Source organism: Hemibagrus wyckioides, linkage group LG25 (assembly GCF_019097595.1).
Source record: "Hemibagrus wyckioides isolate EC202008001 linkage group LG25, SWU_Hwy_1.0, whole genome shotgun sequence".
Taxonomy (NCBI): Eukaryota; Metazoa; Chordata; class Actinopteri; order Siluriformes; family Bagridae; genus Hemibagrus; species Hemibagrus wyckioides.
In genome coordinates, this window is record NC_080734.1 from 15,471,982 (window position 1) to 15,496,215 (window position 24,234).

The 24,234-nt window shown below is 38.0% G+C and overlaps 1 protein-coding gene across 1 annotated transcript; it reads left to right on the top strand.

Moving 5' to 3' along the window:
* The first annotated feature begins 7,187 nt into the window (after positions 1 to 7,187).
* Positions 7,188 to 22,308, top strand: si:ch73-74h11.1 (desmoglein-2.1). The gene is made up of 14 exons (XM_058378461.1): positions 7,188 to 7,466; positions 8,947 to 9,054; positions 10,058 to 10,216; positions 10,345 to 10,483; positions 11,020 to 11,189; positions 11,303 to 11,437; positions 11,950 to 12,135; positions 12,281 to 12,879; positions 13,002 to 13,144; positions 15,014 to 15,235; positions 15,335 to 15,574; positions 15,723 to 15,841; positions 17,064 to 17,378; positions 19,167 to 22,308. Exons 1-14 carry the CDS (start codon positions 7,410 to 7,412, stop codon positions 19,953 to 19,955), a joined length of 3,381 nt encoding a protein of 1,126 aa, XP_058234444.1. The 5' UTR covers positions 7,188 to 7,409; the 3' UTR covers positions 19,956 to 22,308.
* The last annotated feature ends 1,926 nt before the right edge of the window (positions 22,309 to 24,234 follow it).

Consider the following 24,234-nt stretch of genomic DNA (forward strand, 5'->3'; position numbering starts at 1 on the left):
GACAAAAGTACAGAGCAAATCACTCTTTATTCTTTAACACATTTACATAAAGTAGTGTTTATCATGTAATGTCCATAACTCTAAGTTTTCGTATTTTCTGTTGCAAGAACACAAAATGGCGTACGTGTGTATATGTGTGCTGGTTTTTACCTGTCTGTGTAGCTTGTGTAAGTCGTTTCGTTTATGTGCATGCTTTGCATTGCTCTCCTCTTTGTGTCTATGTACTCATCATTACGCTTAAGGGCAGCAATGGTTGTTCTTAAGACAAGGCACAGACTTGTTTTTAAAGACTTAAAAACTCATGGCCATAAACTCATAGTTATCTTAAAGTACATTATTTAGAAATAATATGAACTAATAGTCAAACTAATAGGAAAGTTATAGCTGAGTAAGTAAGAAATACAAGTCTGGACCCACTAATATGACATCCATCTTGTAAGAACAGAGGAAAAAAATAGCCGAAGTAATGCATTCAGGCTTTAGGCGTTCAGGTAAACCTTTGCTCTTTAAAATGTGGTCATGCTTGCAATATCATTGTTATTATTTTACCTTATGCTGATTTCATGCTTTAATGCACCTCATTTTACTTTACCACATAAACAACTGATAGCAGATTTTTATCTCTGTTTGCTTTCATTTGGTTTCCATTCAGTGGAAAGTCATTATCTGAATACTTGATATCGAAAGCTTTTCACACCCATTCACATCTTTTCATTAAACATCAAAACATGGAAAATACAAAATCAATGACTATTTTCTGGATAACACAACTACACTGACTTGGAATATTATTCAACTGTTCTATAACTGTGTATACACAAGAAAGGGTTTGCACAAGCAGAGACAAGATTAACCAGCAGGAAGTACATGTAGGTCCATAATCATAAACCCCAATAGCGGAAAAACAAACGACAAACAGATACAGCTGAGAAGGGACCTGAGCAGAGTTGGAAAAGTTGTGAAACAATCTTTGTGAGACGTTGTGAGACAAGATGAAAACTTAAAACCCTGCTCTCCAAGTCAGGGACTGTTTAGCAAGTTTGACCAGTACAGTACACGCTAAGTATTGATGGATGAACACTGGATACACCTTAGTGTATACTGTAAGATAGTAAGTAACATTTGGAAAGGTAAGAATGAATTTTGCCTTAAAAAAACACATACAGGGAAAGAATTATGTTCAATTTCATTATAAAAGAAGTGGGTGAAAGGCTCAGACAAGAGCAAAATAATAAAGAAATACTTTAATAACCCATCCCTTTTTCTAACTAATCAAACCAGATCAAAAAATATAGAAAATTATCTTCCCTGACTACCTCACCAATCTGAACAAAGGCATAGAAAATAACAACAAAAGTAAATGACATTTATGTACATATATTACAAACAACCTAGTCCAAATCATTATAAAACTAATATCAAACACAAAGCAAAAACTATACCAAGAAAAACAATACGAAAAATGTGAAAAGAAAACACAAAAGAGGGGCACAAGCATTCTTTCTTCTGGGGAGTGAGGGTGGAAATCTTATAAAGGTCTTCTGAAAAATGCAGCACTAATCAGAAGCAGGTAACAATCAGGATACTAGTCCAACTAGGACCTGCCACCTCTGTAATACATAACACACACACACACACACACACACACACACAGCAAAACAATTTGGATTGTAACTACATATAATGTAATCATTTTTCACTGATCTTTTACACTGGTCAGCATTTTATTTATCTTATGCTTCTGAATGGTACAGTAAATACATCAGTGTAATCTTTACACAGAGATAGTGAATGATTACTAGGAAATGGAATAAAAGTTGTTTTCAATTCCATGAAGCAAATTTGTAAAAAAAAAAAAAAAATCTGTATCTGACCCTGTCATGGCTTACAGCTGCAGTTTATTGCACAAAATGGGTGTGGAGAGTTTAAAATAGTTCAGACAGGCATTGGTGTGGGTTTCTTTTAAAGGGTTTAATGAATACAGACACTTGTGATATTCAGAATGCATGAAAGAGCTTACGTAACCTGCTCTTTTATTTATACTTGATTTAAAGAGTATTCTGATTTCATTATGCTGGCTTAAAATGTTTCAAAAGCAACTGCAAACCATATAGCACTTATATATAGGCACTTTTTTTAAAAGAGCCGGCTAAACTGATCATCCAGATGTGAACATCCATAATGGCAGTTCTATAGTTTGTGGGAGATCTGCCTGTAAGATCTTTGTAAGACTTCAAATCAGAGAAGCGTAACAGATTTCAAGGCCACGCTAAACTATCTTCATTTTTAATTTCGATTTACTTTAACAATCTGTCTTTGAATATGTTTACATTTGAAAATACTGAACTATTGCGTCTCATTTTCTTCTGTTGCTTGGGATTAACCTCGCCCTACATTTGGGTGTGGTTGTTAAAGCAAGTCATTGCAGGAGGGGTGGGAAATGCCTACAGGGCTTCTGCCGGGCCGAGGAGCTTTCGGGAGGTGGAGCAGGAGAAGCAGGTGGAGCTGCACGTCTAAATACAGTACACAGTTTAGGGCATTAAAGCGACATTGTCAAGTGCAACATTCTCTCCAAAGGTTAACGTGTATAACGAGATACGTGGCCCTGGGTACAGTCCATATGCTAAATGTGTGAATCGGTGTTTGTGATGTGTGAAATGTGGTTATGATCATCACTTCCACAAACTGATACTATGATATGCCTATTTTTGTGTCATTCATATCTTCTAATGTAGCTGTAGCTGAATATTCTATTCATATAGTCTATTCATGCTCCGGTATGTAATCGTGTCTAAGACGTGAAACTTGCAAGAGATAAACGATAGTTAAAAGTAGATTTGTTTCTGAATTATTGACCACAAATTTCATGGTTATGACTTATGCTTAAATTATTTGTACAGTTATAGCGCGTTGTAAAGTGCTTCATATTTAATCCGTCAATATGACCTCCAAATAAACAAGGCTGTAAAATGATGAAAGCAAAGTCATCCAGGATTGAGTCACTGAGTCTCGGCACTTAGGAGGCAGTTCTAGCTAAAGTAGAAGATATAAAAAATAATAAAATTAATTGTGGGCCAGATTAAGTATGTGCCAGGATTGGATCATTAGACATTTATTATCAGGGATTCCAGTACCAATGGAACCGTAATGCTGCAGGAAAATATGCAGTCTGGGTTCTGACAAGTCACCATTGAAGTAATAAACTGGTATGTTTTCATAAACAATTTTATGAACATGAAGCTTTTAGTATTCACAAAGCACAGACTAGCAATCACACATACATCAAATTTGCTGCCTCCAACTCATTAGGATGCTTTTTTTTTGAGTTTATCTCCTCATGGTGTAAGGTTCTATGCTTGATAGAGTAGACTTTGGACAGATTTTTTAACCTTGACTATATATATATATATATATATATATATATATATATATATATATATATATATATATATATATAATATTTCCTATGTACAGTATCTACACCTCTTTGTTTGCAAATCTTCTTTGGTGTGAAGATGATAAATGAAACAATAGAAAGGCCAAGCAATGTATAAAAATTATGTAACTTTAGTAAACATCAGAGTTTAAATCTAAAGCAGGACTGAGATTAGAAGACGTGTCATACTGGAGACAAAGGGGTGGAGATTAGTTTTATAAGCTCCCATTTCTCATGATTGTAATGGAACTACTGCAAGTGTCAACTTGTCCTATTATCCCGAGGCCTCAGCTCCTCTCTTGGCGCATGTTTTGAAGATTCCCAACACAATAAAATGAGCTCTGCTAGCAGCTGGAGATATGGCAGCAACTATTTTTTTTACTTTTGAAACTTGTTTTTTTTTATAGTTCATTTTACTAGCAAAACTAGCAGTGTGTTTCTTTTAACTTTGGAGCATAATAGTTTGAATAATAATTGTCTATAACAAGTCTTTGTTTATAGTGTATCTGTTTGGTGTATTGCTTGTCTTGAAACTCAAACTTCTTCCATTTAAGTGTTGACTTAATTTTTAATCTACTCACGAAAAAGAAAATCCATTTGCTATGTGATTTTCCCTAGATAGGATTTCTAGTCACAGATATACAGCTCAATAAATGAACTTTTCTTTCTCTAAAGACTATAATAGTGTTGAAAGAAATGAATGTACAGACAGGCCTCAAGCATGGTTGTAAAAATGAGCTTCAACGTTTCAGCCACACCCAGTAGGTTTGATATTACAATCGCCTATTTAAGAAGACTTACAATTCTACAGAAACACCCACTATTAATATATATTTATATGAGACGGTTTAACTCCTTCTTTAGAATTACAATTTTATATGACGCTGTTTTACTCCTTCTTTAGAACTACAGTTTTATATGACGCTGTTTTACTCCTTCTTTAGAACTACAGTTTTATATGACGCTGTTTTACTCCTTCTTTAGAATTACAATTTTATATGAAGGTGTTTTACTCCTTCTTCAGAATGACAATTTTTCTGTTTTATTTTATAAAAGCAGCTGAAAGTGCAATATACAGTATTAGCTTTGTGATGTAGTTTTGCCAAGAGGAGGATAGACTTCACTTGGTTCCTCTCAAAGTTTGTTCTTAGTGGCATTTGTAGGAGTTTTTTTCTTTTTAGTGGCACCTTTTACGTACAATATTAGAGCTCTGGACTGGGATTTCAGGCAAGGTTGAATTCAGGGAAAACTGTGACAACAACAAGCTGATTACAAACTGTTTTTTGTGATTACAGAAGAAATGAAGACGCATTACTTATTTAATAAGGAAATTCAGATTTCAACATAAAAATACTAACCAGAGTTAGTTTTAGATTTAAGAGGATGAGTTGAAGGCATGCCTACAATAGCAATCATTTGTTATTGTTGCAATGAGTTTATAATAAATCACTCATTGTTTGTTTAAATAACTCTTAAATAACAAATGTAGTATTATTTCACTGCTTTATTTTACATAGTCATACATTACATAGAGTCGTTTAAAACAGTAGATTCACAATTGATTAAATATAACTTTATCCCATTAAGTGTTTGTATTAATATTTAATATTCTGTCTGATTTAGATCTTGGATTTAATCAGGATCTGTTATTATTCAAAATATAAAATTCCAGCTGTAACGCTTAAATAGAACAAAATACATTGAACGATGCTCAAAAAAATGAAAGGAACACTTTTTAATCAGAGTATAGCATCAAGTCAATTAAGCTCCTGGGATATTGATCTGATCAATAATGAAGCAGAGAGGGTTGTTAATCAGTTTCCACTAGTTGGGCAACAATGAGACGACCCCAAAGCAGGAATGGTGTTACAGGTGGAGACCACTGAATTTTTCCCTACTCATCTTTTCTGACTGTTTTTCACTAGTTTTGCATTTGGCTAGGGTCAGTGCCACTACTGGTAGCATGAGGTGAATACCTGGACCCTACAGAGGTTGCACAGGCAGTCCAACTCCTCCAGGCTGGTACATCAATATGTGTCATTTCCAGAAGGTTTTCTGTGTCTCCCAGCACAATCTCAAGAGCATGGAGGAGATTCCAGGAGACAGGCAGTTACTCTAGGAGAGCTGAACAGGGCTGTAGAAGGTCCTTAACCCATCAGCAGGACCTATATCTGCTCCCTTGTGCAAGGAGGAACAGGATGAGCACTGCCAGAGCCATACAAAATGACCTCCAGCAGGCCACTGGTGTGAATGTCTCTGACCAAACAATCAGAAAAATACTTCATGAGGGTGGACTGAGGGCCCAACGTCCTCTACTGGGTCCTGTGCTCACTGCCCGGCACTGTGGAGCTCAACTGGCATTTGCCATTGAACACCAGTATTGGCATGTCCGCCAGTGGAACCCTATGCTTTTCACAGATGAGAGCAGGTTCTCTGAGCACATGTGACAGATGTGAAAGGGTCTGGAGAAGGCATGGAGAATGTTATGTTGCCTGTAACATTCAGCATGACCGGTTTGGTGGTGGGTCAGTGATGGTCTGGGAAGGCATATCCATGGAGGGACGCACAGACCTTTACAGGCTAGACAAAGGCACCCTGACTGCCATTAGGTATCAGGATGAAATATTTTGACCCATTATCAGACCCTACACTGGTGCAATGACTCCTGTTGCACGACAATGCCTGGCCTCATGTGGCAAAAAGTATGCAGGCAGTTCCTGGAGGACGAAGGAATTGATACCATTGAATGGCCCCCACACTCGCTTGACCTAAATCCAATAGAACACCTCTGGGACATTATGTTTCGGTTCATCTGTCCAGGAGCTCAATGATGCCCTGGTCCAGATCTGGGGGGAAATACTCTAGAACGCCATCCGTGGTCTCATTATGGGGCATGCCCCATATAAGCATGTTGAGGCCATACAAATTACTGAGTACCATTTTGAGTTGCTGCAATGAAATTTCAGCAAAATGGACTAGCCTTCTGCGTCAGTTTTTCACTTTGATTTTTGGGGTGTCTTTGAATTCAGCTCTCTGTAGGTTGATAATTTTCAATTCCATCGAATGATGTGGGATCCTTTCATTCCTAACACATTACCCAGTCCATACCAGTATAGATATTTAGTATGATATTTTTTTTCCCATTGAGATCTGATGTGTTTTCAAAGTGTTCCTTCAACTGTTTTGAGCAGTATATAACCAAATGACAAATGTGATTTAATAATGTATACAATGAAAATAAGTGTTTGAGAACTACTTCCATCATCTCCGAGCTTCTCTGCAAAAATCAACAGCTTTCAGTAGATGACGCCTGTGCTCATTTCACTGAAACGTACGAGTTATTTGACTGTTTATTTCAATAAAGTTGCAGAGGGTATTTTAACTCCTTTGTTGATGATACCAACCAGTTTACTAAATGCAGGGCTGTAAGTAAACCTGTATATTCCTCTGTGAAGAAAGAAAGTGATTCTTCCGCCATCTTAACATCTAGCTTTCACTAGTTTGCTCCTTCTCAGATGCTACGCAGGTGACTAGACGTTTTTCAGGTGAGTCAACTCATATGCAGTTGAGACTCATGTTAAGAAATAATGTACATATATAATTAAAGGTTATCTTCTGGAAAATAGCATTCAGCTTTGGAATTTTTTTGAATGACATACCGAAAGAGAACGTGATAACACTACAGAGCAAACTAATGATAGAGTGAGAGTGAGAGTGTATAGGTATAAGAATATGGTACACATCATAGGAATTGCCGAGAGGGGGAGTGGCTTAGGGACCCTATAGAAATGAACATTTCTGTACCTGTAGGTGTGTCTAAACCAAGAGTGTTTAATTTAGAGGTCCAGCATCTTAGCTTAGCATCTCCCCCACTCTAACTGTCAGACAAACAACCCGTTCTTAGCAGCCAGTGGCAACTGAGGGGAGGGAAGCGAGAGAAGCGCTTGCTGTTAACTGCAGGCCCTCAGTGATCATGGCTTTCCTCCAGCTTGGAAGACTCTGTTTGCTCCTGCTAATGTGCATGACCGTGGTGAGTTTCATTAATCCACTTACTTTCATTTAGTGTTTAAATTAGTTTTACATTTGTCAGCTGTACTGAACAATCGCACAATTCAGAATGTTTTCAGAACAGTTCTGGTGTGTGTTATTTAAAAGTATATATTTTGTGAACAAATAAAATGTCAAAAGGAAGATTTGTATTTAAAAATGTATTTAATTCAGCAGTGTAAAAGCACCATTAAAACTATTAAATGTGAATATTAAATAATGAATTCATTACAGCACAATTATTAAGAGCACAGTAGTGTATTCATTTTAAAGTTTTAAATATGCTTGCATTTTCCTGTAGAATTTCTTGCATATATATATTCTGTATACTTCCTGAGCAAACACCATTAGTTAGAATTACACAAGCAATTGTGATGGTGTGTCTCGCTTAATTCATATGCATATGTAATCAGCCAATTTAATCAATCATCGGTGCAAATTGTTTAATGTTCCCTGTTGTTAAGGCAAGCTTAGCAACAGGAAAAACCACTGGGAAGGCATTGAAATCATCACATGACCGAACTTGGTTAAAGAGATGCAGCTGTTTCAGAGGCAAACATAAAGATCAGCATTCCTGTGGCACTGGCATGTCATGTAGAGACACAGATAAATAGTTGTAGCTATATCTATGTTATAAATAGATGTGTAGGGAAATGTGAGTGACTCAGTGAGACTTACATTTGGGAGAAGGTTTCATTTGATTTGCAGAAAACATTTTCTAACACACCCTATCCAGGGTGTATCCTCTCCTCTCTCCCAATGTCTCTGGATCCACTGTGACCCTGGCCAGGATAAAACAAATACTAAAGAGGATAAATGAATAAAAGACTCACTGACTGATTAAATGAATTCATTTATGTTTTCTAACATTATCTCTCTATTATTTAGGACTAAATGTTCCTGAAGTAGGACACCCACAGGGTGTAGGGTGTGTTCGTGTGTTTGATGGTAAACAGTAAAAGCAGGCTGTGTATGTAGGTATCTAATAAAAAGTCCATAATTTGCATAAAAGCAGATAAAAAAGAACCGCTCTTATGATCAACAGCTTAATCCATTCTTGACTTGTTATTTTTATTGTATATAGTGTATGCTAATTTGAATAACAATTATTTAAGAGCACAGTGAACACGATGTGGTGGTTTGATTTGTGGTCAGTTGAATCAGGTGTCTTCTTATCGAACTGTATGAACTACATTCATTCATCCAGATCAGGGTGATTGTGAATCTGCAGCCTTTGACAGAAAAACAGGGCGTAAGGCAGGAATACACCCTGAATAGGAGACTGAGTTAATCATTACTGCGCTATTCAAATTGTTTTCTGGAAAAGCCGGTTGAAACTAAAAACCAATCAACACACTTGCCAGCCAACATACTTAAAAACTCCAATGAATATAGTCACACAAATATAATAATATACAATGTATTATACCGTACAAATGACTGAAATATTCATGTTCAACAAGGCAACGCAAAGTGCAACTGGATTAAAGAGAAAGAAGCGGGAGTGGATTCTCCCACCAACAAAACTCAGAGAAAATGTTGACTACACAAAGCAAGAATTCATTTCAAAGGTAAGCCTATACTGTTCAGTCTTGTAAGTGAAAATTGGGCCTGTGAAAGTATTTGAAAGGGGGGGGGGACAAGACAGTGAGATTAGTTTTCTCACATAACTTTGACATGTTAAGATCAGTTTTAGAGTTCACAGAAAGACTCAGCCCCATGACATATGCCCCTGAGACATCAGAGGAACTTGACTTACAGGTTATTCGAACCTAAACATGTCATCGGCTAACACAAATCAGGCGACATTTTCAAGTACATTCCATGTGCAAGGACAAAACGTTCTTATTTTACACAAAAGTTTGAAACAGAACTGTGATCTGATTTGTGAATAATTTAATAACTGTCATGTTTTGCAAGAACAAAAGACTTTTTTGCCTTATTTTCACACACTGGGTTTAGCAGAAAGGATTATTGGGGCAGATCACCTGAATATTTCCACTTAACGTAATCCTTGTTACTCTTGTTTGTAAGTCAACAACATGAAGGAAGATGTTAAAGCTTTGGATTTAGAGCCGAGTGAATAGCAGCTCGGGGATTAATATGAGAAACTATTCTGGTGTGAGTGCTAAAGGGTATTGTTTTAATACAAAAAAATGTATTTAAAGAAACAAAGACAGATTTTAAGCAGCAGAAAGGAAGATATATAAAAATGAGTAAAAGACAAAAGAAAAGTGAGGGGCATAGCATTAGAGATTAAAGAAGATTGACAGACAATCAACAAAAAGATGTACTGTCTCTTTCAAAAATGGGAAAATTGCTTTTTCTGCTCTTACCTCATTTGAGCATGTAAACAGAATGGGGGGGGGGATCTAAACATAAAGACATGTGAGTTTATCCGGTTGGTTTACGGTCCAGTGCTCCACCATGTGGAGGATCTTCTTCGTGTTAAATTTGACTTGAGTGAAAGACACAGAAGCCAGGAGCTAGGAGTTTATTGCATGCATGGATAGACAGATAACTGAATAGAAGAAAAAAATTCAGTTTGTTTTATTTATTTATTTTTTTTTTTAGATCAGATCCGATAAAGACACTGAAGGAAAACCATTTGAGTATAGCCTGCGAGGACATGGTGCTGACAAAGAGCCTTTTAACCTGTTTGTCGTCAACCCCATGAATGGCTATGTGAGAATCACAGGGATTCTGGATAGAGAGTCGATACCACAGTACAATGTAAGTTGGAAGACCTTCATAATTTATTATATAACACTGATTAGTCTTTTAGGCTTGCTTACATTTTCCATTAGCAGTTATGTTCAGTGTTAAGCATTGGGTGATATCTGTGTAACGTTTGCTTGTAGCTGACAGGGATTGCTAAGTACAAAGATGGAAGACTGGCTGAAGAAGAAATCCAGCTAAAAATCCAGGTTGAAGATGAAAATGACAACCCTCCAAAGTTCAAGTTATTCAAAGGGGCTGTAAGAGAATGCAGCAAAATAGGTACATAAGCATTATGAATCCTTCCCTTAACTAAAATTCACTTGTTCATGAAACAGACTCCAGAGGCCAAAAAGTGGAATTTGTGCCTGTTTTGTTGTGTCCATGTTCAACATTGAATGTCTTTGCCATGTCACAGTCCCCGGTGAAGGTTAATGAAGGTTAAAATAAGACAATCAGGGCTTTAAAAACCTATAGTATTTCATAAGTATTTCTGTTTTTTCTAGCCTACTGTTTCTATCTTGACAGTACTGTATATGTTGATATCAAACCCATTTCTGTTCTCTGAGATGCCCCAAGTGCTTAAATACTCTGGCAACCACTAAACTTCTGTGTAAGCTTATCCCAACAGAGGTAAAAACATCTCAAACTGAAAGCCACTAGTGTTCTGACTCACTTTATATCAGATGTACTGAATAAAAATGTCCAATAAGTCAATTTCCATTCCGCCGGTGAAACGAATGCCAGGTTGAAATGGTTCAAATGTATTGCATTGCATTCCTTTAATCTCTTATATTTGATTCCTTACAACACTGTAGGAACCCCTGTCATGCAGATAACCGCTGAGGATGCAGATGCGAAGGATACAATCAATGCGAAGATTGCATACAAGATACTGAAGCAAATTCCAGACAAATCTGGCACCATGTTCACCATTGACAGAGATACTGGGAAGATCTATGTTAAACAACACACCCTGGACAGGGAGGTATGCGGTATTAAGATAATCTCTCGACTCATTTCTAACTACATAATGAACCCCTGTGTGTCGCCATGTTACCTTCATAGATTTGTTGGCTAACATTGTCTTTTCTTATACAGGTGCTTGATAAATACACTTTAATAGTGCAAGGTGTAGATTTGGATGGAGCACCCAGTGGTAACACAGGAACTGGAACAGTGGAGATTAAAGTTTTGGACATCAATGACAATGTTCCCACTCTTGAAAAAGACGCGGTAACAAATTAGCTTCATGATATTTTAACACAATATATGCATCTCTTTCATCGCTATACTCATCGGCCATGTTATAAGTCACTTAAGCATTAAGCATCAAGTTTTTCTTTACAAAACGGCCACTGGTAATGGAAATAATCTGGATTAATAATGCAGGTCATGATCAATAACAGAATGACATAAGATGCTAGTACTTTTAGATATTAACCCTTATTATTGTCTATTAACGCATGTCTGAGACCTGTATGGCAGACGTACCTGATAAATATAGCAATTAATGTAGCTTGTAGAATTGCTCATGAATAAAAATAGAATTAGGTATGATGCATGCTTAAATACTGATGCATAAGAAATGGTCTAGTGCATATACTGTAATCATCAGCTAAACAAACAGGGACTAGTGCTGATGTGGAAAAAGGACGCATTTCTAATTAAAGATTGTGTAATTTCCTATTAAAGAATTATACTGAGCTACACGTGATAATGAAGATTTTGTCTCCTACTTTGTTTAGTATTCTGGTGCTATTGATGAAGGCGCCATTGATGTGGTTGTGATGAGAATCAAAGCTCTGGATAAAGATTTGAAGAATACTGATAACTGGCTGGCTGTCTTTGACATTGTCAAGGGTAACGAAGATGAAATCTTCACTATAGAAACAGACCCTAAAACAAATGAGGGCATTTTAAAGCTTGTCAAGGTATACATGTTTAATGTTGTTGTTGTTGCTGTTATTATTGCTGGGAAATTTTGTTGCTGATTTTTTACTCTATTGAATTTTAATTATACTAATCATACTTTCTTTTTTCCCCCCTCATCTCTGCTGTCTTACTTGATGCCTGAAGCCTGTGGATTACGAAAAGGTCAAATCGCTGGATCTTGACTTGGCCATTTCAAACGTAGCTCCTTTTATAAATGGAACAGCGCTGTCCTTGGGTCTCAGTTTAGATTTGGACAGACCTGGAGGACCTGGAATCAGTGCTGGGGCAGGAGCTGGGGCAGAGGTAGGAGTAGGGGTGGGTGTAGGTGTAGGTGTAGATGCAGATGTAGATGCAGGGTTAGGATTAGGGGTTGGAGTGGGTGTGAATACAGGGGTAGATGTTGGTGTGGATGCTGGTGTAGATGTGGAGGCAGGAGCAGGTGCTGGTGTGGGAGTTAAACCTGGTGTAAAACCTGACACCAAGCCTGGAGCTAAACCTGACAGCGATCCTAGCACCAAACCTGGAATTAAACCTGGTTCTAAACCAGGCAAAAAGCCATCACCTGGAGGAAAGAGCTATCCGATAAAAATCAGCGTAAACAACTTGCCTGAAGGCCCAGGCTTTTCACCATCAGTGAAGGAGTTGCCTGTGTCAGAGAACCCAGAGGAAATAAAAGTTCCCATGGTTATTGGTTCCTTTCCTGCCTTGGATCTTGATACTGGAGAACCTGCTGAAAATGTCAGGCAAGTTTCAAAATTTTTTCCCTTACTTACAGTTGTGAGAAAAACGTTGAGCTTCAAGCATCTGAATGTAGAGTTTGGGGTGTTTTTAGGCCTTTATTGACATATATTAAATTGTATCCCAGGTATGCAAAAGGATATGATCCAGACAACTGGCTAGCCATTGATGAGGAGACATCAGAAATTAAACTGATGAAGATACCAGATCGAGAGTCAAAGTCCCTGGTTAATGGATCCTACATTGCAAAGATCCTCTGCATGACACAAGGCAAGAATTTTAGAAAAGATTTTCTTTGAGAAAACGAAGAAGGCATGTGAGTTTGACTGTGGCGAGTATGTTGGTGTCAGACAAGCTTTTTGAGTATTTCAGAAACTGCAGAAATCACCTGGGATTTTCACATACACTGGTAAATATAGTTTACACAGAATTGTGCAAAACAACAACAACAACAAAATCCCATGAGCCATAGTTCTGTGGGCGGAAATGAATTGTTAATGAAACAAGTCAGAGGAGCCAAGATGCATGGACTAGTATAATATAAACATTTCACTGAATTTCAGATCCATTTTATGTCCAAAAATCTACAAGAAAAGTCATTAGACCTCCATCATCAGGAATAGAATTACTCAATATCTAACCTGCAACTAAATTCCTGTCAATTATATCTATAATAACGTCCATATCCTGCTCTGTAATTACCATACCATGTAAAAATAATTTGGAAGACCCAGACCCAGAGAAGGTTTTTAAGCTATGTCCTACATAGCTAATAACACTAGTCTGCGTCTTATACAATACAAAATCATCCATTCACTACACAGGTTGTTAGATGTATGAAATGGGCTGTGGAGAATCCAACGTCTGTACACAATGCACACAAAATACACCAGGCGATTACATGGCATATGGGACTGCAGACCAGTTAAACACTTCTGGAAACAAATCACCAAGGAAATATCTCATTTTCTATGTCACACCATCACACATGCATCTGGGATCAACATCACAAAGGGAAAAGCAACAAACTGTAAATCAAAGAGTAGCTGTGATATCACACATTGGAAAAGCATAATAATGTAAAAACTCTCTGACTCAATCAACAATAAAACTATCAGACTGCACTCTATTTGGGCACCAACTCTAATTTCATCACCTATATACACCAAGAAATCACTTCGCACTATAAAATACACTTCCTACAGACAAACCACATAACCATAACCACAGCTCAGGTACAAGAATAAACACAAACATACACACAATGTTTGCAGAAAGTTGGTGATTTACATGTTAATTATTTCAGCCACACCTCTGCCACACATCTTCCCCATCGCACTCCACCCACTGTTCTGATCTGTATCATATCCATGTTGTGTCTACAGTCTTGTCTCGACTTGTCTATTGTTTTGTCTTGTCTGTTGTATTGGCGGTCATGTATTACACTCAGCACTTACTCATACTGACCTTTAAATATCTGACATCTACTGGCATCTACGAATAGGAATAAAATAAAATAAATATAGTTTCAAAGAGCAAGAAGGAAGGAAGGAAGGAAGGAAGGAAGGAAGGAAGGAAGGAAGGAAGGAAGGAAATGGTTGGAGTTTTGCACGGTACCACTCTGTGTAACTGTGCAACAAACACAACTGAAAAGATGATTTTTTTCCAAACTTCAGTTTTGTTAAGACTGTGTCCATTTGCAATACGAAAACTAATTCGATGGTTTTTGCTCCATTCTGTGTAAACTCCAGACTCATTAGACCAGGGGTGTCCAATCTAATCCACAAAGGGCCAGTTTTCATTCCAATCAAGCAGGAGCCACACCTGATTCCACCAGTTTAATCAACTGACCTTGGCTTTTAATAGGCTCTAGTGTGGCTTCTTTTGGTTGAAATGAAAACCTGCGCACACACCGGCCCTTTGTGGATAAAATTGGACACCCCTGCATTAGACAATCAGTAACTGGAGCTATTGACCTGCATCTGCATGATTATATACATTGCAATGCAGCCAAACGATTGGCTAATTGCATGAATGAGCAGGACTACAGTTATTAGAACAGGTCTCCTGAGAGTGTACTGTACCTCTCATTATACTGTGAATACTATAACGGTTTAAATGCTTTTTTCTTTTACTTAGATGTGCCACCCAAGACAGCTACTGGAACAATAGCTCTGAAGGTGCACGATTCAAATGACCATTGCCCTACACTGACCAGCACTTACCAGAGTGTCTGTTCTGATAATAATGTGGTAAATGTGACTGCGTTTGATGAGGATGCCTATCCCAATGGAGAGCCTTATAAATTTGTTCTGATAGAGGAGGAGACCCAAGGAAAATGGGAGATGGTTCCTATAAATGGTAAAGCAGGCCTTCATTGTTCTGTAATATTTACATACCTATACATACTGAGGATGATAAACAGTCAAATATTGTTGATTCTATTCTTAACGTTTTAAGACACAACCGTGAGCTTCCATGCAAAGGAGGCTCTGTGGCAAGGATTTTACGAGCTCAGTTTGGAGATTTTCGACAAGCAGGGTCTGGGCTGTAAAGACAAACAAAAACTTCAATTAGAGGTGTGTACGTGTGAAGGCAGCACCACGTGTGATCTCAGACTAGGCCATCAACGTGATACTTCAGCCAAAGTGGGGTTTCCTGCCATTGGGGTCATTATTGCAGCACTAATACTGCTCATGTGTGAGTCGAAATCAAATTCATACACGTTTTCATGTTTAGTCCTGGTTTAGTTTACCCCCACTTATCATCAATATATGTTACAATATGAGCAGAATTCAGTGTTCTGTCCTATACTGATTCATGTTTTGCCTTTTTGGGATGTTTTCAGTGATTCCGCTGTTGCTGTTATTCTGCCAGTGTGGGACATTTGGGGAATTCTCAGAGCTGCCTTTTGATACAAAAGAATATCTTATCGAATACCACACTGAAGGCAACGGGGAGGACAAGGTACAAATACAACTGTTATGACTTCCTACATTTTAATGATGCAGCTACAACATTTCCAATAAAAATCAGTGTGGGTTTTGGTTGCTAAAACTAAGATTAATATGAAAAGTGACAATGTTTTTCACTTTATCCTTTTTATAATCCCAATACAATGGCATTCAAAATGGACTTTTTCAATCAGTATAAACAAATGAATTATTTTATCTCTGCAAGACTGATATAAGATGAGTCAGGACACTGTTAGATTTTAGTGTGAGATGTTTTTAACTCTGTTGAGATAACCTTACACAGCATTTTAATAATTGAAGATAATCGCTTAAAAATTTTTGATGCTTATGGACAAGCCCTAAGGGCATCTCAGAGAGCAGAAATTGGGTTGATATCATCATTTGCTTTGAAGATAGAAATGTGGGGGAAAAAAATAACAGCTAACAGTTTTTGGATATTTCTGAAAATATTGCCCCGTGTAGGCTAGGGAAAAACAGTGATAGAACAATATAAGCGAGAATCAAGGGGAAGGTGTGCAAGACAGTGGTGAGACCGGCCATGGTGTATGGTTTAGAGGCAGTGTCACTGAGGGAGAGGCAGGAGTCAGAGCTGGAGGTAGCAGAGCTGAAGATGTTGAGGTTCTCTTTGGGAGTGACACGGTTGGACAGGATTAGGAACGAGTACATCAGAGGGACAGCTCATGTTGGACGTTTGGGGGACAAAGTTAGGGAGCACAGATTAAGATGGTTTGGACATGTCCAGAGGAGGGAGAGGGAGTATATTGGTAGGAGAATGTTGGACATGCAGCTGCCAGGCAGGAGGCAAAGAGGAAGGCCAAAGAGGAGGTATATGGATGTAATAAATGAGGATATGAAGCTAGTGGGTGCAAGTGTTGAGGATGCAGAAGATAGGGATAGGTGGAGAGAGATGATTCACTGTGGTGACCCCTGAAGTTAAAAACCAAAAGAAGAAGAAGAAAAAGAGGCTTAGGGAAAAACACAAATACTTATTTCATATGAGCTTCATATTAATCACCATATGTGAGTGTGACATGACAAAGACACTCAGTGCTGAACATGGGCATCACTACAACAGGCAGAAATCCAATTTTTTGGAATATGGTTAAAAGTTATTGAGGAAGGACTGACTAGTTAGAGGTTTCTGTCAAAGACATCTATGTAATTTTACAAATAAAACACATCTCATGCTTCTTTGCTCATGATATATTTTGCAGTTGGTGCCTCTGATGTTTGCTCCAGTTGCAGTAGAACAACAAACAGTAGGAGCACTTTGTAGCGATTCCAACAACGCCGCCATGGTGCAAAGTGCACAGGCTTTTGACACCAGGCTGTTCAATAAGGAGATAAATCAAGGGGTCATGGAGGTTGACGGAATGTATGGCTATCAACACAACACACTACAAGCTCAGCACTCCCTCGCCTCTGCCCAGAGAAACACTTTCCACTCTGCATCGTTTCGACAAAAAGCCCATACTTTTTATGAAGGGATAGCACTGGCAGATAGCTATCTCCAGGGATATTTCTCTCAGGTAAGAAATCAAATACATCTCGTTCACATGTAGTGGGGATGTCCTGATCCTGATGCTGAAATATCATCAGGGCTAATGCTACAGTGGCCAAGAAATGCAAAGCACAAGTACAAAACAAATACGCAAATCAGAATGCAAGAAGAAAAACCTGAGCTCAAGCAGTGGGTCCTTTATAAACATTGCATGCTTGATGCAATTTGGACACAGCGAGTAAATATCACAAAAATAGGAAAATTAACTGGACTTTTTGTAATAATTTCATTACAAAAACAAAATTGTCATTTTTTGGTCTCTTAGATAGTAATAGCACAACTTGTTTTATACTGGCATGCAACAAAACAATATACTGATCAGGCAGAACATTATGACTACCTGCCTAATATTGTGTTGGTCCCCCTTTTGCTGCCAAAACAGCCCTGACCCATCATACACTGTGTATTCTGACACCTTTCTATCAGAACCAGCATTAACTTCTTCAGCAATCTGAGCAACAGTAGCTCGTCTGTTGGATCGGATCACACGGTCCAGCCTTCTCTCCTCATGTGCATCAGTGAGCCTTGGCTGCCCATGACCCTATTGCTGGTTCACCACTGTTCCTTCCTTGGACCACTTTTGATAGATACTGACTACTGCAGACCGGGAACACCCCACAAGAGCTGCAGTTTTGGAGATGCTCTGATCCAGTGGTCTAGCCATCACAATTTGGCCCTTCATCAAACTCGCTCAAATCCTTACAGTTGCCCATTTTTCCTGCTTCTAACACATCAACTTTGAGGACAAAATGTTCACTTTCTGCCTAATATATCCCACCCACTAACAGGTGCCATGATGAGGAGATCATCAGTCTTATTCACTTCACCTCTCACTACTCATAATGTTATGCCTGATCGGTGTATATAGCAACGAAAAGTAAATAACTCATTTTTTTCACAGTAACCTACACGAATAATATTAACCCCTATAGAAATGGGTGTTCACATTATTTTGTCCAACCACCTTCTATAGTGCAAAGTATTTCTCTACCACTTTGTAGCTTTCGTATACGCACTATAATAACAGCACATATGAAATAACATCATATGAATGCCCTTGATAAAAGTAAGCATGAATAAAAGCATCAGTAGATTAATTTAAGGTATATTTCCTTATTTCCTTATTTCCTTTCCTGTAAGCATCTACCAGCTCTTCATTTTCAACAATCCTCAGAATGTGGTGCTGTAAGTCGAGCAGGTCATGCTGAGTTAAAACCAGCCTGAGATAAGACCAGTTTAGAATTAATGCACTTGTGTTTGTGGGTTTTGCCGTCAAATTTCTTCTTTGGGTTTAGTCTTCCTTTTTCTGATTTGCTCTTGCGTCCTAAATTTGCTGTTGTGTTTTTGGTTTCTGATTTGCTAATGTGTTTTGCACGTTTACGCCACTATACATGCCAGTGTGAAACCTTGGACTGCCTAAAATTAGATTTTCATCATTTTCAGTCTGATTCAGTGCTATATCTATATGTTATGTTGAATGACACAAAATAAATTATGTACATTATCACAAAGGACAAATTGTTAAAATATAGCCACATCAGGCATCTGGGTATCTGGGTCCTTGACCAACATCTGCCTGGTTACTAAGCAGATACTGGAACTGAATCCGTTATCAACAGTATTTAGAGACGTAATATTTGCATCATATTAAAAATCGGATCAGGATATCCCTAACACGTAGGCCTATTTTTACATGTTCAATACATAATACATAATCACACAAATACTGAGCATCATTTTTTATTTTTCATTACAGAAATCTAGGTTTCTGGCAGACAGCTCTGCTCTGACTGACAGTCTATTGGTGTACAACGATGAAGGTGAATACTCTCCTGCTGACACCTTAGACTTCGACAGTATCCTTGAGGCTGACAATGACCTGAGTTTCCTCAATGACCTGAACGCAACATTTTTCAATTTAGCAACTATTTGCAGTCCTCCACCTCCCAAATTAGAACAAACTGTCAAGTCAGTGGCCACTTCTGTAGCCACTAGTGAAGTTCAGGTCGTAAAATCTGAGCAGCCTCCACCCCAGCAAAGCACAAACACCAGTGTTACAGAGACGATCAACTATCAGAGCACAAACACTACAGTTACTGAGGCTATCAACAAATCGGGTAGTTCTACACTGCTCATGCAACAGCAGCCTTTGTACTGCCTGGTGGAACATCAGGCACCAAGTGCTGTGATTCTTGCTGAGGAGCCTTTACAGGGAATGTACTTAATAAACGGGCTTGCAGGAGCTCAGGGGCTAGTTCTCCAGGGTGGTAATGTAATACAGAATGGCATAGAACAACAAGGAATGTATCTGATTGATGGGATGTCTATGTTACAGGGAAATATAGTGTTAGGCAACTGTCCAAATCTCATCAATGCAGGTAGTTTAGCTGTCCCTCCTGTGCTAGTTCAGGGAGAGAAAGGCAGGCAACAACTACCTCAAGACCTACAGCCAGGGGTATCAAAAGAGGAGGGCAAACCTGCTATAGGCTCAGGGAATGTAAAGAATGCTAAGCCTGAAAAGTTGCAGGTCAAATCAAAGAAATGAACATATGTATACTGACTTGCCAGTTTATTAGATACACCTTCTATTTTCACACCAACTGCACATATTCCCTGCATTTATATATCAGGGATGCAGGCCAGGTTTAAATCATTGATATGTGAGGATAAATAACCTGAGCTGTTATTCTGGAATATTCATGCACAATTACGTCAGGCATTTATCAAGAAACAACCAGTTGTATAACAGTTTGTGGTTCAGATGGGTTGTGAAAAATAAATAAATAAATAAATAAATAAAAATAAATAAACAAAAATAAATAAATAAATAAATAAATAAATAAAAGTTTTTTTTATTATTATTTTCAGAGTATTTAAGAATTTAAAAAATTATTATTATTATTATTATTATTATTATTATTATTATTATTATTATTATTATTATTACAGTCCTCCATATTGTTTATATAGCACTTTTCCATGGCTCAAGGACATGTTACATCCCACGCTAGTATTCAACAGTAAACAAACAACAGACAACAAACAAAAGTGCCAAACAGTAGGTGAAATATCTTCTCAGAATGCACCATTTATTAGACCTTGTCTCAACTGGGCAACCATGACTGACGAGCATGTCAGGTGCTTAATGAACAAAAGTTCTGGATGAACGCTAGATGACCCAAGTGGAGTGGGAAAACATTGCCTGGTTAGTCATTGCTTCTGTTATTGTGGTGATGGAAGGATCAATTTTAGAGCCTCTGGAGCAAGCCTGTGTAGAATGTATGACTGGTACTGCATATCTGAACATGAAGCTGGTGAACATCTCTTTACTGTACGGCTATAGTTTATCACGAACACATCCATGACACTTACAGCACGTCTATAGTCACAAAAGTATTCCATGAACAAGATGTTTATTTTTTTAGTGCTGCAAAAATGCTCACTCTGCTCAACTCCACAGCATCATCCATCTTGGGGATGAGGTAGGATTTGCGGCAACATTTAAATATGTTACAACATTTCACTTTAAATGGGCACCATGGTGGCTTAGTGGTTAAGAAGGTCCTGGGTTCAAATCCTGGGTTCGAACAGACAGGGGCCTTTCTGTGTGGAGTTTGCATGTTCTCTGCGTGGGTTTACTCCGGGTACTCTGGTTTCCTCCCACAGGTTGATTGGTAATTCTAAATTACCAATAGGTGTGTGCAGTTGTCTGTCTATATGTGGCCCCGTGATGGACTGGTGACCTGTCCAGGGTGTACCCCTGCCTTTTGCCCAATGTGTGTTGGGATAGGCTCCAGCAGACCCCTGTGACCCTAATTAGGAATAAAGCAGCTATAGAAAATGCATGGCTGGATTTCACTTTAAATGTATTTCCTTTATACTACTGACAAGGGTCATTATAATGTTTCTATGATGCAAGACAATAGACAAAGACAGTAGCACAAACACAGCAGACAAAAGGCTTAATACGCCACAGGTGCGTAGATAGTGAATACAATATATGTGCAGTGAACAGTAACTGCAGGTCGAAGGGACAAAGTAGATTTTATAGTGCGCAATATACTTTATTTTAACCAATAAATCTGCCGTTCTTGTGTGATTTGTACAGTAGAAATATGTCGGTTATGTGTTGGCGGTGACTTTAGAGGTCAATTAGACATAGGTCTAAAGAGTAAAGAGTATCAAGTGTAAGCATTAACAAGAGTAAGGTGAAGTAAATCAGCCTGAAAAGAGCTAAAGGGTTGAATAAACAAAACAATTCTGACACTAAAGACCACAACACTAAGTGTTAAACAAATGGATATACCTCATAACCTGGCAATGTGGTGTATATATATGCTCATAACCGGGGGCAGATTTCTAAGGATGCGAGTGCTTCTGAGAATCTTTGCTGAAGACTACAGTGATTAAAGCAGCATGGTGATACAGTGTGTATTGATGGTGCCTCACAGCTCCAGGGTCCTTGGTTCGATCCTGAGCTCAGGTGCGTGGGCTTTCTATTATGTTCTCTATGATCTCTTATGATCTAGAAATAGTGCCAAATCTGGAATACTAAATATTCAAGATATAGAACATTTACTTTCTTTGCTTTAAATTTAAGATTTAGATTTTTACATGTCCACTGGATATACTGTATGTGTATATAATGTTCCATATTGCTGTTGTCATAAGTGTCATTAATCATGCTGCGAATGTGAATGTAATTGCATTCTTACATTTAAGTCTTAAAAAAACGAGGTCCTTTATGTCTCCACATTCTATACCGATTGTGTATAAGTACTTTTTTCCAATGTTTTGGGGTTTACATATTGTCTTTGTCAGTAAACAATTTTACACACTTATGTCGATGCAATGCTTACATTTAAAACTGTGTTGATTTACTTTGCAATAAAGTCTGTTGGGTTCTAATAAAAAAAATTAAAAAAAATCCTTGGATCGGTAGTAAAAAGCTGTGCAAATAGCTCACTTGACCAGCAACTTGACCATTACCAGTTAGTCAGTGAGCCAAAAACATCATACATACTGTACAGCTGGCTGAATTTTACTGTTAAATCAGGCTAGCTAAACCTGATAATCAGTACAGCATTAAGAATTGTACTGCAACCTACAAGTGAGACAGTTCTAAGGATTGTGTCTTTCCTGACTATTCTCTAGCAGAGATATTGATTATTCATCACGCTGGGCTCACAGTCAATGAATCTGACAGTAAAAGAAAGGATGACCATTTATCAGGTTATAAGGAGGACTCTGCTGAAAGACAGGAGCCTCGGGATTGTGCACTCTGCCCTCCTGAATCTTTGATTTCATCAAGATTTGGCACGTATGCACACAAGAAAAAGAAGATATCCAACTCCTGACTGGGACAACAGAAAAATATTCACCCTGTGATTACGTGACCACAAATTGTGTAGCTGTAGAGAGCAAAATAAGCCATGTTCGCTGATATCACTCTCACCTGTTAATCATAGCAAACTAGCCAGTCTGTAAGCTTGTGTATGGAAGAGGGCAGAAAGTGCTTTCCTCTAAGTGTGTGCTTGAGCATGAGTTGTGTTTTGTGTTTTGTTTTTCGCACCAGACAGTTTAATCTCCACTGCAGGGGTCAGGAAACTATCGCTCATGAGCCCTATATAGCTCTTTTCTCTGATTGGCTCGAAGGTGGGAAAATATTAAACATCAAAAAATTAAGTATCAACGTATTACATATTTTAAAATATGACATAATTCATCATCATTGATCATTTCCCTTATGTTATACTCAGAGGCGGACATAGTGATTTGGGGGCCCTAAGCGATTCCAGGTATGGGAATCTCGCACATGTGCAGTACGATAGGAACATTCCACTATTCATGAATCATGGGGGGGGGCCCGCATTTGAAAAGATGTAATAATAATGTTAAAATCTTAATAGTTATAGACAGACCATACAATATATGATAGAAAAGTACTATATGATTTATATAGGCTTCTTAGTATTGGTTGGGGCCCCCTAATTCCCCAGGGCCCTAAGCGGCTGTTTACCTCGCTTATTGGTTAAGTCCGCCCCTGATTATACTATTATCATGTATTATACTTGTTACTTATTATACTATTATACAATGTGAAGCAAAGTGGAAATTTCCAAATTATAAATAAGTTGCAAACTACATATCCAGATCTGTTTTCGTGATTTAACAAAGAAAAAAGGCTTTTAAAAGAAAAAACGACGACGGGTATCATTTTTCCAGTCCGAAAGAAAAGGCGAATTTGCATTGGTGCGAGCTGCACCTACGGTTTGTCTCATTTGCAACGAGGTAATTGCGTCGTTTAACAAATAATCAACTGTGAAGAGAGTCTTCAAAATTCACCATGCTGCAATTTGCCTTGAGATATCCATCCGGAGAGATATTCAGCAGTGAGAAAAAGGATGAAGGAACTTTGCAGGGGTGCTTTACAAACAAAAAAAATAATAATCAGAAATACAAGATATCCCAGTGTCAGCAAGAACACGTCATGATCCTTCCATCAATACCAGTTAGAGGAGACACAAATTAGGGGTCAGTGCCAGGTGGCTGCTTTTCTGTTGCCTTGGACGAGTCTACAGTCTAGGTGACACACTGTGTGAAGAGAATCTTGCTGTTTTGTGTGAAGATGTGTTTCAGTCACTTATGCCACAGAAAATAAAAGATGCATAATAAAAATGTGTCTTGAAAAAATTTGGTGTAAATATTAACTGACGCACTTGACCTGTATCTTTCTTTCTTTCTTTCTTTCTTTCTTTCTTTCTTTCTTTCTTTCTTTCTTTCTTTATTTGTCTATTATTTATTTATTTTTATTTATTTATTTA